At 37.0% G+C, this 12,868-nt stretch overlaps 1 protein-coding gene across 4 annotated transcripts in view; it reads left to right on the forward strand.

The window, feature by feature from the left end:
* LOC150092847 (LIM domain only protein 3-like) overlaps positions 1-12,868 on the forward strand; it is a 212,168-nt gene that overhangs the window by 161,563 nt on the left and 37,737 nt on the right. For all 4 annotated transcript variants that reach the window (XM_090414552.1, XM_090414554.1, XM_090414553.1 and 1 more), the window contains exon 3: positions 8,769-9,033. In XM_090414552.1, the coding sequence (XP_090270678.1) occupies positions 8,777-9,033 (257 nt within the window). In that variant the 5' untranslated portion in view covers positions 8,769-8,776. The remainder of the gene's footprint in view (positions 1-8,768; positions 9,034-12,868) is intronic.

The following is a 12,868-nucleotide window of genomic DNA, read 5'->3' on the forward strand; positions in this document are numbered from 1 at the left end:
AGAGAGATGTAAGTTTTGAATTTACGTCGTTGCAAACTGTGACATGGATTGAAGTCTACCAATGTGTTTGCACGCATGTTTAGCAAAAAAAAAAAAAATCGACGGGGATTGTTAGGAGAGGATATTCATACACATTCCGAAAACGATTAATTTGATCTCTACTGAAAATTTCGTAGTTTTCTTGGTGGAATTTATACTAACGATGTTTAAGAGTATGAATGTGGAAACTTAAAGAATTCATTAATAGACGCAATTAAGTTTATGACGAGGTTGATTCAAAAGATAGAAAACCGACAATTTTCTAGCGGGTTGAAGGCTCAAAGAAACATCCAACGGAAAGTACGTGGATAAATCATTAAGGGGTTCAATTATCTGGGGAGAAAAAAAAAAATCATGGCGAATAAATCAACCTTGCATTCTTCAAGAACATTATTAAAGATGTAGGGGGGGGGATAAGTTATGTGTGAAAATAGCCAAACAGATGTTATTCGAAGAATGGAAAGCCTACAGGAGATAAATAAAATGCAAGATGAATATATTCTAAGGATCACCAAAGAAACAAGAAATAGTAGAAACATCTAGAAAGAATTTAGTTATGAACAGAGGCTGCTCGGGCATAGGCACTGCGGGACTGCAGCAACCCCAACTTTTCTCGATATATAAATATATTTATTAATTTATTTATATTTGCTTGTAATATTTAATTTTATCATCAACAACCCTGTGCAATTCTCTTATTTTGTATAAAAAATAATAAAAATCCATCTCGTGGCACTTAGGAGGACGAAGGACGCTAGCAGCACTGCGTTGACTAGTGTCATATTGCTACACGCGCAAGCATATGCACGTCATAGTGAGATACGAGCTATTAGCGTAATGCGGCACTGTCCATCGCGCAGTTCCATTGTTGTTTATATGCAGTTTACGCCAGTAGTAGAGTGTTCGTAGTGCTTATCGTGTTTACTCCGTCTCTTTAAATATTTGGACATTACAATTAAAGACATAACATTTGTTATAGTTTTTATTTTAGAACATTATTGGGGTTATGATAATGGATTTTATTTTTATGTAATTTGGAATTATACCAAAAAGTATAATTTTATCGATAATAAACAATTTTTTTCATGTTTAATTTTTTTTTAATTTTTACCATAATTTTGATATTTAATCCAAACACGTCTACATTGTACTTACGGTGTGTCTGTATATTTCGAAAGTTGCAGCACCCCTACGATTTCAAGCCACGAGCCGCCATTGGTTATGAATGTAGTTCAATACTGGACACGGAAAAACTTTTACTAATCTGAAATGTGCAAATGAAGTTGGAGAAGATTTATTCTACCTAAAATATGGAAGTTGAAAAAAGATTATAGAGTTATTAATTTTCTAGTGACAGTTTCCTTCAGCTTATTCTATTATTAATACTTTAACTCGCACTGCCGTCATTCTGCTCCTGGGTCAATCAGCATATTATGGTAGACTTGGATTACAAGGGTTTCTTGCGTTCAGTTAACGGCTTTGTTTTCTGAAAATGTGGGACTTGTTTTAATGAGTCATTGTAGAAAATGCGCTTGACAAGCAGACCTTTACTTACTCTTCATGGTTATATGAAGAATAGGATGATAAATTTTACATTAGGAGTTCCATAAAATGATTAGTGATGTCGCATCGGTTTTTGCTTAAAAAGATTTTGTTTAGAATATTTTTTATTAAATAAAACTATTCTATTTTTGTCCAGTCTGTCTTCTAGCCAGGGGCTTAGTGGGTGAAAGCATTTGTCGAGACTTACTTATTATCTGCGGATATCTAACTCAGGGCCTGTGCGACCCCGAAACAAAATGCTAAATATGCTTCCTCCCCCCCCAGAACGAAGAGGGCATCCTAGTGTCTTCAAAAATTATATATTAATACGGAAAATAGCAATAAAAACTCTTTTTCCTGTACGTTTGCTATGCCTCTAATTTTCTGCACTTACATGACTGTTCCGCTCACCCTACCGTAGTTTCGGCACTGATGCTTTTTTTTTTTTGTTTGTTCCGTTCTTTCTATTCTCATTTGGTAACGCGAACTTTGCCAACAAGTTCCGCTTTGTTCCCATTATTGTTACGTAAACAATGACAATGGCTATTTTTTTAGTTCTATTAAATGTGTGCCTGTGCTGGTCAACTTTTCATCGTCTCCCTGGTTATTTTACGCAAATAGCAGACGCATTGTTTAACTGGATAACTTCACAGTATGGAGTGTCATCCAGTTAAACATTATACATTCGTTGAAAATATCTATTTTCAGCGAACGCACAATTATGACGTTCAACTTAGTTATTTGGTCGAAAGCATTAGTTTAGTTTAGTAGTTCCGAGTTTTAATCCGCCCGAAAGTAAATATCAAAACCATAAATAGAATAAGGAAAAGCTGGAGTTGCGATAATTTAAATTAGGGAATAAAAAATGAATCCTCCTGCGTATTAAGTACTGTAATTGTCATAGCACAGGGGTCGCAAACTCGCGGGCCGAATACGGCCCCCGACCTTAATGATTTCTTTTCTAAAAATCAATGTTTCTAACATCCTGCGGAGATTAAAACAGGAAAATTCAAATTTCTGAATGTTTTATGACAGCTTTAAACAAAAGTAAAACTTATTACTACAATTCTTTGTACCTGTTTCTATCATCCAATGTTGGCAACTCTGAATGGAAGTTACTTGTCACGCAGCCATTTTAAGCCACGTGATACAATGTCAATAAGTTACGGATTACCATTGTAATATGATGGGTTAATAAAAAGTTACCTCAATAACTTATATTTTTTTTTTTTGCCTATAACAATGTCTGAATTTAAAGTTAAAAAAAAAAGAAAAATTGATCAAGAAGGCAGAACTTTTCAAGAAAAATGGGAGAAGGTATATTTCTTTGTGGAAGTAAAAAAATATTCCAACATGTTTGTTATGTAGACCAAGTGTCGCCGTGGTGAAAGAATATAATCTAAAACGCCATTAAGAAACAAACCTTATGAACTGTGATAAATATACAGAAAAGATGCGTGAGGACAAACTTAAAGATTTAAAATATGAACTGAAGTTTCAACAGAGGATCTTTTCGAACGTTATCATAACAAGTGATGCTGCTGCTGTTAAATGCAGTGACGTCATAAGTGAAAAAATTGCTCGGGCTTCGAAACCTTTTACTGATGGAGGATTTATTGAAAATTGTATTTTAAGTGCAGTCGAGATCCTAAGTCCGGAAAAAAAGCAAGCATTTCAAAGTATGAGCCTATCAGGAAATACAGTTGCTGAGCGTGTTGAGGATATAGCACAGACCTTCCAAGATATATTGCGTGAGAAAATAAAGAGTTTTTTTTCCATTGCAATTGACGAATATACAGACATTATTAATACTTCCCAGTTAGCAATATTTATTTGTGGCGTTGATGACGATATGAATGTGACTGAAGAACTATTGGATATAGTGTCACGAACAGCGACAGGGAATGACTTATATTTGTGTATTGAGAACAGTCTTGAAAATGCTCACGCGGACTGGTCAAAATTAGTAAGTGTGACTACAGACGAGGCTCGTGCTACGGTTGGTGTTAACGTCGGACTTATTACAAACGAAAAAGAAAATGTTGTGCAAGGACAAACTTAAATCGTTTCATTACATAATACACCAGGAGTCACTTTGTGCTAAAAAACTAAAGATGGAACTCGTCATGAGTGTAGTCATTAAAACAGTAAACTGGATACGCTCTCACGCCTTGAATCATCGACAGTTCAATGCTTTGTTGGATGAATTGGATTCACAATACAGAAGTTTGCTGTATTATACGGAGGTTGGGTGGCTTAGTCGTGGCGTCGTTTAAAAAATATTTTTTGAACTCTTAAAAGAAATTGACATTTTACTTCATCCAAAGGAAAATTAATTCCTCAGCTCGCAGATGAAGATTAGTGCAAAGACTTGGCCTTTTTAGTTGACATAAAAAGCCACTTAAACATTTGGAATACTGCTCAGCAAGGACGTGAGTTAATATGTCATATGTATGACTCAATTAAGTCATTTCTGGCAAGACTATCTTTGGCAACCCCAGTTGGCAAAGAATAATTTAGCCCACTTTCCTACACTTCAATCGATTTCTCGAAATAATAACGATGCTGAGAAGTACATTCCTCAAACTGAAGAATTGAAAATTGAATTTGAAAAAAGATTGTCTGATTTCAACCAGTTTGAAAATGAGTTATTATTATTCATTTCACTTTTTTAATTAATATTGAAAATGTTGAAGAATTTCAAATGGAAGTAATTGAACTCCAGTGCAATACTGAACTAAAAAAATAAATATAACGAAGTTTTATAAATTCCTCGGCAGTAAGCATCCCAAATATAAAATTTATTGTGCAAAAATGTTGTCAATCTTTGGAAGTACCTATGATGCGAGCAATTATTTTCAATTATGAAACTTAATAAGCCAAAGTTCCGCTCACGGATAACAGATTCTAGATTAAATGCAATGCTTCATATTGCAACACGAAACGAAAAAGTAGATATTGAAATGTTAGTACAGAAGTAAAGATGTCAGGTTGCAGGATCAAAATCAAATTTTAAAAAAAAAAGGACTCGTAGATAAAAATCTTTATTTTTGTAAGTCAAAATTATGTATTTAAATAATTTTCTTAAAGTATGAATAAAATGTAATTTAACTTATTTTCCGAACTTGTTATTTTTAAAATTTAAAAATAAAAATGGTTATAGATTTAAATGATGGTGTAACTGTTTACGTAAGTCGTAAAGGCCCAGCAACAAAAGGGCCTTTGTTAGGGCCTTTCTTTTTTTAGTTTATGTTTTGGTTCGCAGAATAATATTGAATACGGCCCGCATCAGATATACATCTAACTTACTGACCCTTTGCTGCATTTGAGATCCCTGTCATAGCACATGCTTGCCTCTTGAAGGTAACCTCACGGAAATGTATCCTGATGTTCTAAATACATTTAAAACAATAGCTTTGGGATTTGTATTTGTTCTTACACGATGTGCAAATACAAAGTTCGTGCTAACTTTAGCCTATTAATTCATCAACACATTCCGAAATGAAACAATCTTGCCGACTATTTTTTCGTTAGTTCTCTTGTGAAAATATCATTCAACAGACGGGAAGTTGTGTTCAATACCCACAGATTACTCCCCTTAATTGTGAAAAAGATGAAAGTCAGTTTTCATCGGACAAGAACTCAAAGCGTGAGAATGTATAATGTGGGAACGTCTCAAGTTCAAACAATATCCGACAAAGTTCTTACATCACTCTTCCAAAAATCAAGGACCAGCCCTTCTTCTGCAATGTCAATAAGAAACAGAATTGACATCTCTGTTCGATTCGCTTGAATCTGATTTCGAAATTCTGAATTGCAGAATTTTACGCACAACAAATGTATATTAAAGCGTTAATCGGAGACGAAACCCACCATGCTGTAGTAATTGCTGATTTCTAGGACACTGTTTAATCTGATATTTCTCCTTCCATTTCTAATGTCTGTAGCATATACCGCGTTAAAATTTTCTACTCCACAAATGCAATCAAAAAATTGGACCTCCTATTCAAACACTTCAGCACAAGAGGCTAAAACAGATGCTGCTGTTGGATCTCATAGTTGACTGCAGTTAGCTGGATTGATTCCTGCCGAGACAAGTAAGATGGCTTAATGTTTAGCTTCGTGAATGACTTTATCGGATCTTGAAGGTAGATCTCCGCCTAGATTGTTAACTGAATAGTTAGCGTATTCAATCTTCAACTAACAGGCTGCAGATTTGAATCTTGCCGTGGGTTTGGGTGGTTGTGAATTTCTTTGCCAGGTGTAAGACCAACACCCAACCTACTGGGGCTTCAAAAGTTGTGTGTTTGGTCTCTGGAGAGGTGTTTCTGGACTGTGCAAAAGATAAATAAAAAAATAATAATAATAAAATTAACCCACTCAAGGAGTAATGCACGACATTTTTACCATCAAGGGGATAGACGAAATAAAAATAACAGTTACAGGACAAAAAGTGCATTTGATAGTACTTCATACCTAACTAAAATTAAGGGGATATTAAATCCCACATTGTTTTAAAACCGAATAAGAAACTCAAAGATAGGAATCAGAGAGTTTCTTGCCGAAATGAAGCTTATTAGCTCTTTATACTTAAGTATTTCATACCTTTAACATGCTATGATGAGCCTTTAGAATCCCGTTGCTGGGCGAGACCTCTCCGTAATGCTGGAGGGTTCAGTCTACTTCTCCCATGGTAACACAGCCCCTCTTGGAACGGTGTTTGTGTACATGAAAAATAATCACAAACATACCCACGGAGGCAGGCAGCCGAACCCACAGGCTAAGAGCCTGTAAATTCGGCTCCCTCCGTGGGTGTTTGTGGGGCTCTTAGTTGGAGAGGGGAATCCTAACCGCGTGGCCAACGAGGCAGACTGTTTAACAATTATGGAGGCTCAAAAAAGCTAGTTTATCTGAAACCCACAGTAAAGTTATATTCCAGTTAAGTTATATTCCAGTTAAGTCAAGTCTTTCCAAAAGTTTCTTTTGGAAAGAAAGACTGATAAGTCATTGATTATGAATTGAACAGAACGAGTGAACGAGAGAGCCAGATTCATGCGGTCACGGTGAAGTAAATGCACGAGTATGTACGAGTGTATACAGTGAAAATGAGGATATCTTTATGGAGGAAGGTGGAAGATATTTTGCTCCAAAATTATAAAAACTTCGAGTTAGGTGATGAACAAAAATTATAAAGTGCGTTGAATTTGAAGATCGGAATGCATCAGCAATTCAATGTATGTCCAGTGAGGACCTTCGTTTCCTTATGTGGTGTTTGAAGGGCCTTTTCACATCGGGGTTGTGTACGATGGATGGCTTTACAGTGGACTATAATCACGAACTTAACCGCCATACAGATCAGGAAGTGAGCGAGCATCATCATCGGACTCTTCCCCCCCCCCCTCCCTTGCTATCCCACCTCGGCAGTATCTAGTGGAGATTAAACCATCGACAACAGTCACACCTTGCCCGAAGACACTTGTTTTCCAATGCACACGTTTAACACATGCAAAGCCTACTTGGCTGAAACGCGGCACACGAGGGCTCGTGCGGAGATAAGCGTGCTATGACGGAGATCAACAGTGGCCCAATCACAACACGCCGCGGTAACAATAGAAGCCCGAGGATGCAGCCTTAAGTAGTGTGGGAATGAATTCATAACCGGCTCTTCTATCCTGCATCTCGGCGCGGCGTTGTCGCCCTAAACCCGATGTTTACAGAGACGCGGCGTTCTCTAAATCTTCGCGCCACCTGCGACATGATAAATGGCCATTTTATCGGCCGCGGAATCACAGTGCCACTCTCTCACGGAGATGACCGGAAATTCGAGGCTCCGTTGAGCGCCATAATCTCGTAGCAGGCGTTTTATCTATCAGCGCGCGGATTTTGTTATTCATGCAGGCCAGCCTTATGTGTCGTCTCTGGTAGATATGACAGCACGGACCCGTCACACACCATTATTTCTGAGTCGCACCAGAAATTTGATGAGTCTGCCAACCCAACCCGCTCATATTTAATGACTCCTGTCTATGATAAAACAGCCGGGGCTCAATGGAAAGTCTGTCTAAGGCCGTTAGGCTTAGCTCTGTCATCTTCGGCCAGCTTTCTATTACCATACTGTGTGGCTGCACAACTTGGGGAGAAGTCAGCTAAAGTCGTTAGTGGCGAGAGAGACATTAGTGTGCTTCTATGCTTTCACACTATCAGGCAAATACCGCTCTCATTACTTAGCTCTAACATGAATAGATAGATCGATGGATAGACAGAATGATGGGTGGGAGCATACAAGGGTAAACACCGGAGAGGGGGAGGATAAAAAATAACAGGGAAAGAGAGAACAAAAAGCTGTGAAAATCAATAAAAGAACGATGGAAGATAAAGATAACTGAAATAGAAATAAACATAGATAAAGCGATAGAAAGATAAATGAATGGAAAGCAGAGATGTTTTTCTCTAACAGGGAGAGACAGATACGCAGAAGCAAAGCCACCGAGAGAAACAGATAGCGGTATAGAAACAAGGGAGACAATAGTTTGCTATGAAACCACTCCCAAATAAAGATCACGTGCCATTTACTAACCATCACAAAAGTTGCGATTATAAATTTACAACTGCTTTGCTGAAGGCAAGAAATTTGCGACAGTTGAATAATTGTTAGATTTCATTCACGTTGCTCACAACAATAACATTCACGGGCATTGTTGGTGGAACATTGAAACAGCATGGCGGCCACGCAGTATACACAATAAAAGTAAAATAGATAATTATTCTACATCGATCATGCGCAATATGCCTCCTTCGTCACATTCTATTGCTTATTCTTCTTAGCTGGATTCGTGATAACCAATATGTTCTTGCCCGACTCGAGAAAGAATGAAAACAATCTATTGAGAGTTATTGATTATTCGGCTGAACAGGATGAACAAATGAAAAGAATAAAACTGAAAGAACAATCGCAAGTATACATTCTGTAATTTTTTATAACGATTGGTTACGAAATGAGTTAATGGGTTAAAAAGTACTTGTTGGTACTCATAACACATTTTAGAGTACTTTCCCAGCTCTGATAACTAATAGGTAGAATAATGTATTTTTATTGCTAATATTCGCTCAACTTCAAATATGAAATCGCACTTCTGTACTATCATTACTAATGTTTTGCGTTTTTTTTTTTTTTTTTTTACTTTTAGAAGGCGTCATGGAAGTGAAAGCTGAGAGTCAGCAGAGGAAAACAGTGGTTTCGGGCGATAGTAGTCAAAGATCGGGAGTAAACAAAAGTGCCGACTGTGCGGGCTGCCAAAAGCCAATCCGAGAACGGTATTTGTTGAAAGCTCTTGACCAATTCTGGCATGAAGATTGTCTCAAGTGTGCCTGCTGTGACTGTAGACTTGGAGAAGTCGGTTCTACGCTCTTCACTAAAGCCAACCTGATCCTCTGTAAGAGAGACTACCTGAGGTGAGTCAACTAAATAACCGAGTAGGTTCTACACTCATTTGCTTCTTATCCTCCTTTAAGTAAATTTGTAAAACAGTCTGGAAATTAATCAGTAATGAAAAATACAAAATATTCCAAAGCAGATCTTCAACAGTGCCGAAAGTACCACGTAGAGTTATATATAGTATGCTCGTTAGCGTAATCAACTATTTTAGAATTTTGAACGCTGTTAAAATATAACATTCTGCAAAAAAAAATAAAAAATACTATTGGATGAGAGACGTCTAAAATATTCCATTGTTTTGAATTACGTAGCATTCACTTTAGTTAAACAAAGATCAATTTTTCCACTTTGATTGTTGAAGCAACAATTCAAAAGTGTCGTCTGGTGCCTTACTTGGATAAACAATACTGCAATTTTTCCAGATCCTGAATTTCTCTTTATTTTCAAATAAAAGTATAGAAGAAAAAAAGACATTGTTTATCGCGTAAATAAAAGTAATATTTGTTGAATCATACTGGCGTATTTGGAATACCGCTGAAGCAAACAAAGCCACGAGACAACTATGTTGTGTCTGTAAATTGCGTATTTTCTGATCAGTTTATGTTTTGGGAGAATAATAAGTTATCAAGTAATATTGAAATTCTAACCTCGTAAAACATGATAGCATAATTTTTGGTGCCAGAATAAACCAATTACTTTTCGTTCATTTCTACAGATACTTGCTTGCAGCGCCTTGTGCTATTCTTTATTAGAAATCCTCTTATCCACATGCTATAGAAAAGAAACACTGCTTCAACATATGGTATTTGAAGTAAGTATTTACACAGCTGCTTTGCACTGGGGATGGCCGCTTTCATTAGATTTCGTGCAGTATAGAACCGTTGGTATTGAATGAAAGTGGACGTAACTCGGCTTGCAATTCCTTATATGTAAAATCAGTGCAAAAAAAGGTTTTATTTCTGAATTACTTTAATTCTTTTATTATAAAAAAAAATAAAGCTAATATGCTTCGTGTTATATTTCAATAACTTATTGTTTACATCAGCATTTTATATCGAATATAAAACAATTCACATGAAAGTAAAAAAAAGGCGAAAGAGAGCTAAGTCAGCAGAATCTCCTTGTGGCTTCTTAAGAAAAATCAAATTTTCAGTAAAGATTGAATTTTAATATCTAAATTGGGTATGAAAATCAAACCGAGCTGCGAAGTTTAATTCTTTTGATTTTCTCTTAATTTTTTAAATAATATTTCCCATTAATTTAAGATAAAGTTTTCATTCTTAGAGTTGTGATATCAGTTACCAATTTATATTTTTATTGGTATCATTTTATTAGTAATATTTTTAAATTTTCATTTTAGCAAAGTTAAAAATACGAGTTAAAAGTATTTCGGGACAGAAATCGCAACAATAATAAAAGATTAGTTTCACTTTTATTTTTGAAGCCAAGAGGGAATTAATGAGCTAAAATTCAACACCAACTGTAATTGCTTTCAGCACTGGAAGAAAAAATAATAATTTGCAAACAAATTAGCGTAAAATATACTTTATGGACTTGTCTTTAATCTCTTGAAATAGTGGCTCAGCATTCACATTATCGTGAACTAAATTTCTAAAAACAGAAGAATAAAAATGTCAGAAACGTAAGTTAAAAACGGCATCGCTAGAATATTTCTTATTATACAAAAAATATGGAAATTCTCATCGCGATTCAATATCCAGAGGATACGAAAATGTTCGCGGCAGAAGAACACAAAAGAGAAAGAAGGTTGAAGATCAGGAAACTAAGAAACTGCATCTCATCATACAGCATCAGTACACGCTTTGTACATTAGTCCTATTTATTCGAAAATAAACCGAAATTGCGATGTCAGGAAAGGATAGAGGAAGGAGAAGCAACTGAGAACGCGAAAATCGCTAGTTGAAGTTACTTGAAGGGACCTCAAAATGATACCGAGGATGATCGGAAGGTCAGACGCCTGAATCCTTTATTCTGGCAATCGGATCAACAGCGTCTGCAGCAGATGTTTCAGAAGTCCTTAGTTAAGAAAGCTATTGGAGCATAAAGAATGAAGTAGACAGGAAAATCCTCTTGAGTCGCTTAGAAATACGAAGAAACAAGACGCTAGGGGATTGTCTGCCTACCTTTTTCAAATCACGAAGATAAATATGTTATCGTGCATATTTGTAGACAAGATACTATTCGCTGCAAACAATGACAGCACGTATCTAAGTTAGCAGCGCCGTCTGGTGTCGTAGTTTCTAGGAACAAAAAAAAAAGTTTGTAATGTTTGTGTCTAAATTTCGATTCGTTGCATTTAGTGAATGGACTAAATATTGGAGAAAATTAATATGATTGGATTTTTTTTAAAGATTTTAAAACCTTTCAAAAGCATTAAGTATTTGAAAGGTATTTGAAGCTATCTAAACAGATGTATCGAGGGGAATCTTCATTGATACATTCATAAGCTCTTGTGGATCTTTTATGGCCTCAAGTGGTGACAAGCTGCATAATTTGAAGTGAACTCATTTAGAAAAATGTTTTTCTTAGAAAGGTTTGGTTCGTGTAATTAAAAGGAGAACATTATTTTAATGTTTTTTTTTTTTTTAATGTCTTCAACTGAGATAGAATGATCACAAAAATGATTACTAAGTGGGAAAAAAAAAGTTGTATGCTACCGGCGAAGACTTCAAGGTTATCATGGATGCGAAGTGCATATTAAAATTGTAATACATTGGTATTACATTGAAATATATGATGGATACGAAGCGTATGAGGATGTGTATTTGATCCATAATGGCCGGTAAGGTGGTTAAGATCGTTGAGATAATTAAGACACTTCAAAATTTCTTAACCGATATTCGAAATTAATGACATTACCCGTCGGGTATTCGCCGAACACTGACCTCAGTCGTGCAATGTCATTCAATTCTTTGTAGTTCAATTTTTTTTTTTTTTTTTTTTCCTTCACTGTGAAAGCCGGTCTTTTTCAAGTACGCAGCCTCGATCCCAAAATCTAATAAACAGATGTAAACAATCTCAGCACCAGATGCACATGGGGGGAAGTAAAAGACGTTTGTCTCCGGCTTTGCCGCCCATCTGTTGGGGTCGGTAACAGGCGCGTTATTGTGTGTTTGGCGAGACTATATCAGCTCCGTGACTAGAACCATTCCAAAGCACACCACACTACTTCCATTATCCCTCCGCATTGTATTTCTTGCTCAAAATCCCTGGGGACTGGAGCGGTCTAGGGTTATGTGTCGTTACCTCCGCTGCAGCCGGAGTGACAATCGGACATGGTCGTATTTCTCCTCTTTCTTCCCCCCCCCACCACCGTCTCCCTGCTCCTCTTCCCCCCCTGTCCTCCATCTAGTTCTTATCGAGGGGAATCTTCATCGCTAGCTACACCAGCGACACGCGTAGCATCGTACGATAACAGCGTGTCCATGTACAATAGTTGTCATGGAAACCAGAAGATGCCCGTGCTGTGGAGAAGCTGGGGGGGGGGGAGAAAAGAATTGGACCGCCAGCCAATGACCAGTGCACAGTTATTCGCGATGAAAACCTCAGTCTGGGAGACTATAACACTTAATACGCCAGATCACAGAGTGGTCCCTCGTCAACTGAATGGTACCGCTTGTCGGATTGCCGGGAGTGGTGGGAAGAGCACGCGCCGTTATGGACCGCTATTGATTCCATCTGATAAGTGCCGACAGGTAATTGAACAGCACGTGCCGATCATGTAAATCACGCCTCGAGCGACTCCTTGTCCCGCTGCTTCGAGCACAGGCCCATAACGGCCCTGTCACAACTAAGCCTAAACATGTTAGTCTCTGAGAAATGGTGTGATGG

Source organism: Typopeltis vanoorti, chromosome 25, assembly GCF_054136105.1.
Source record: "Typopeltis vanoorti isolate ZY-2024b chromosome 25, IOZ_Tvanoo_1.0, whole genome shotgun sequence".
NCBI classification, from domain to species: Eukaryota; Metazoa; Arthropoda; class Arachnida; order Uropygi; family Thelyphonidae; genus Typopeltis; species Typopeltis vanoorti.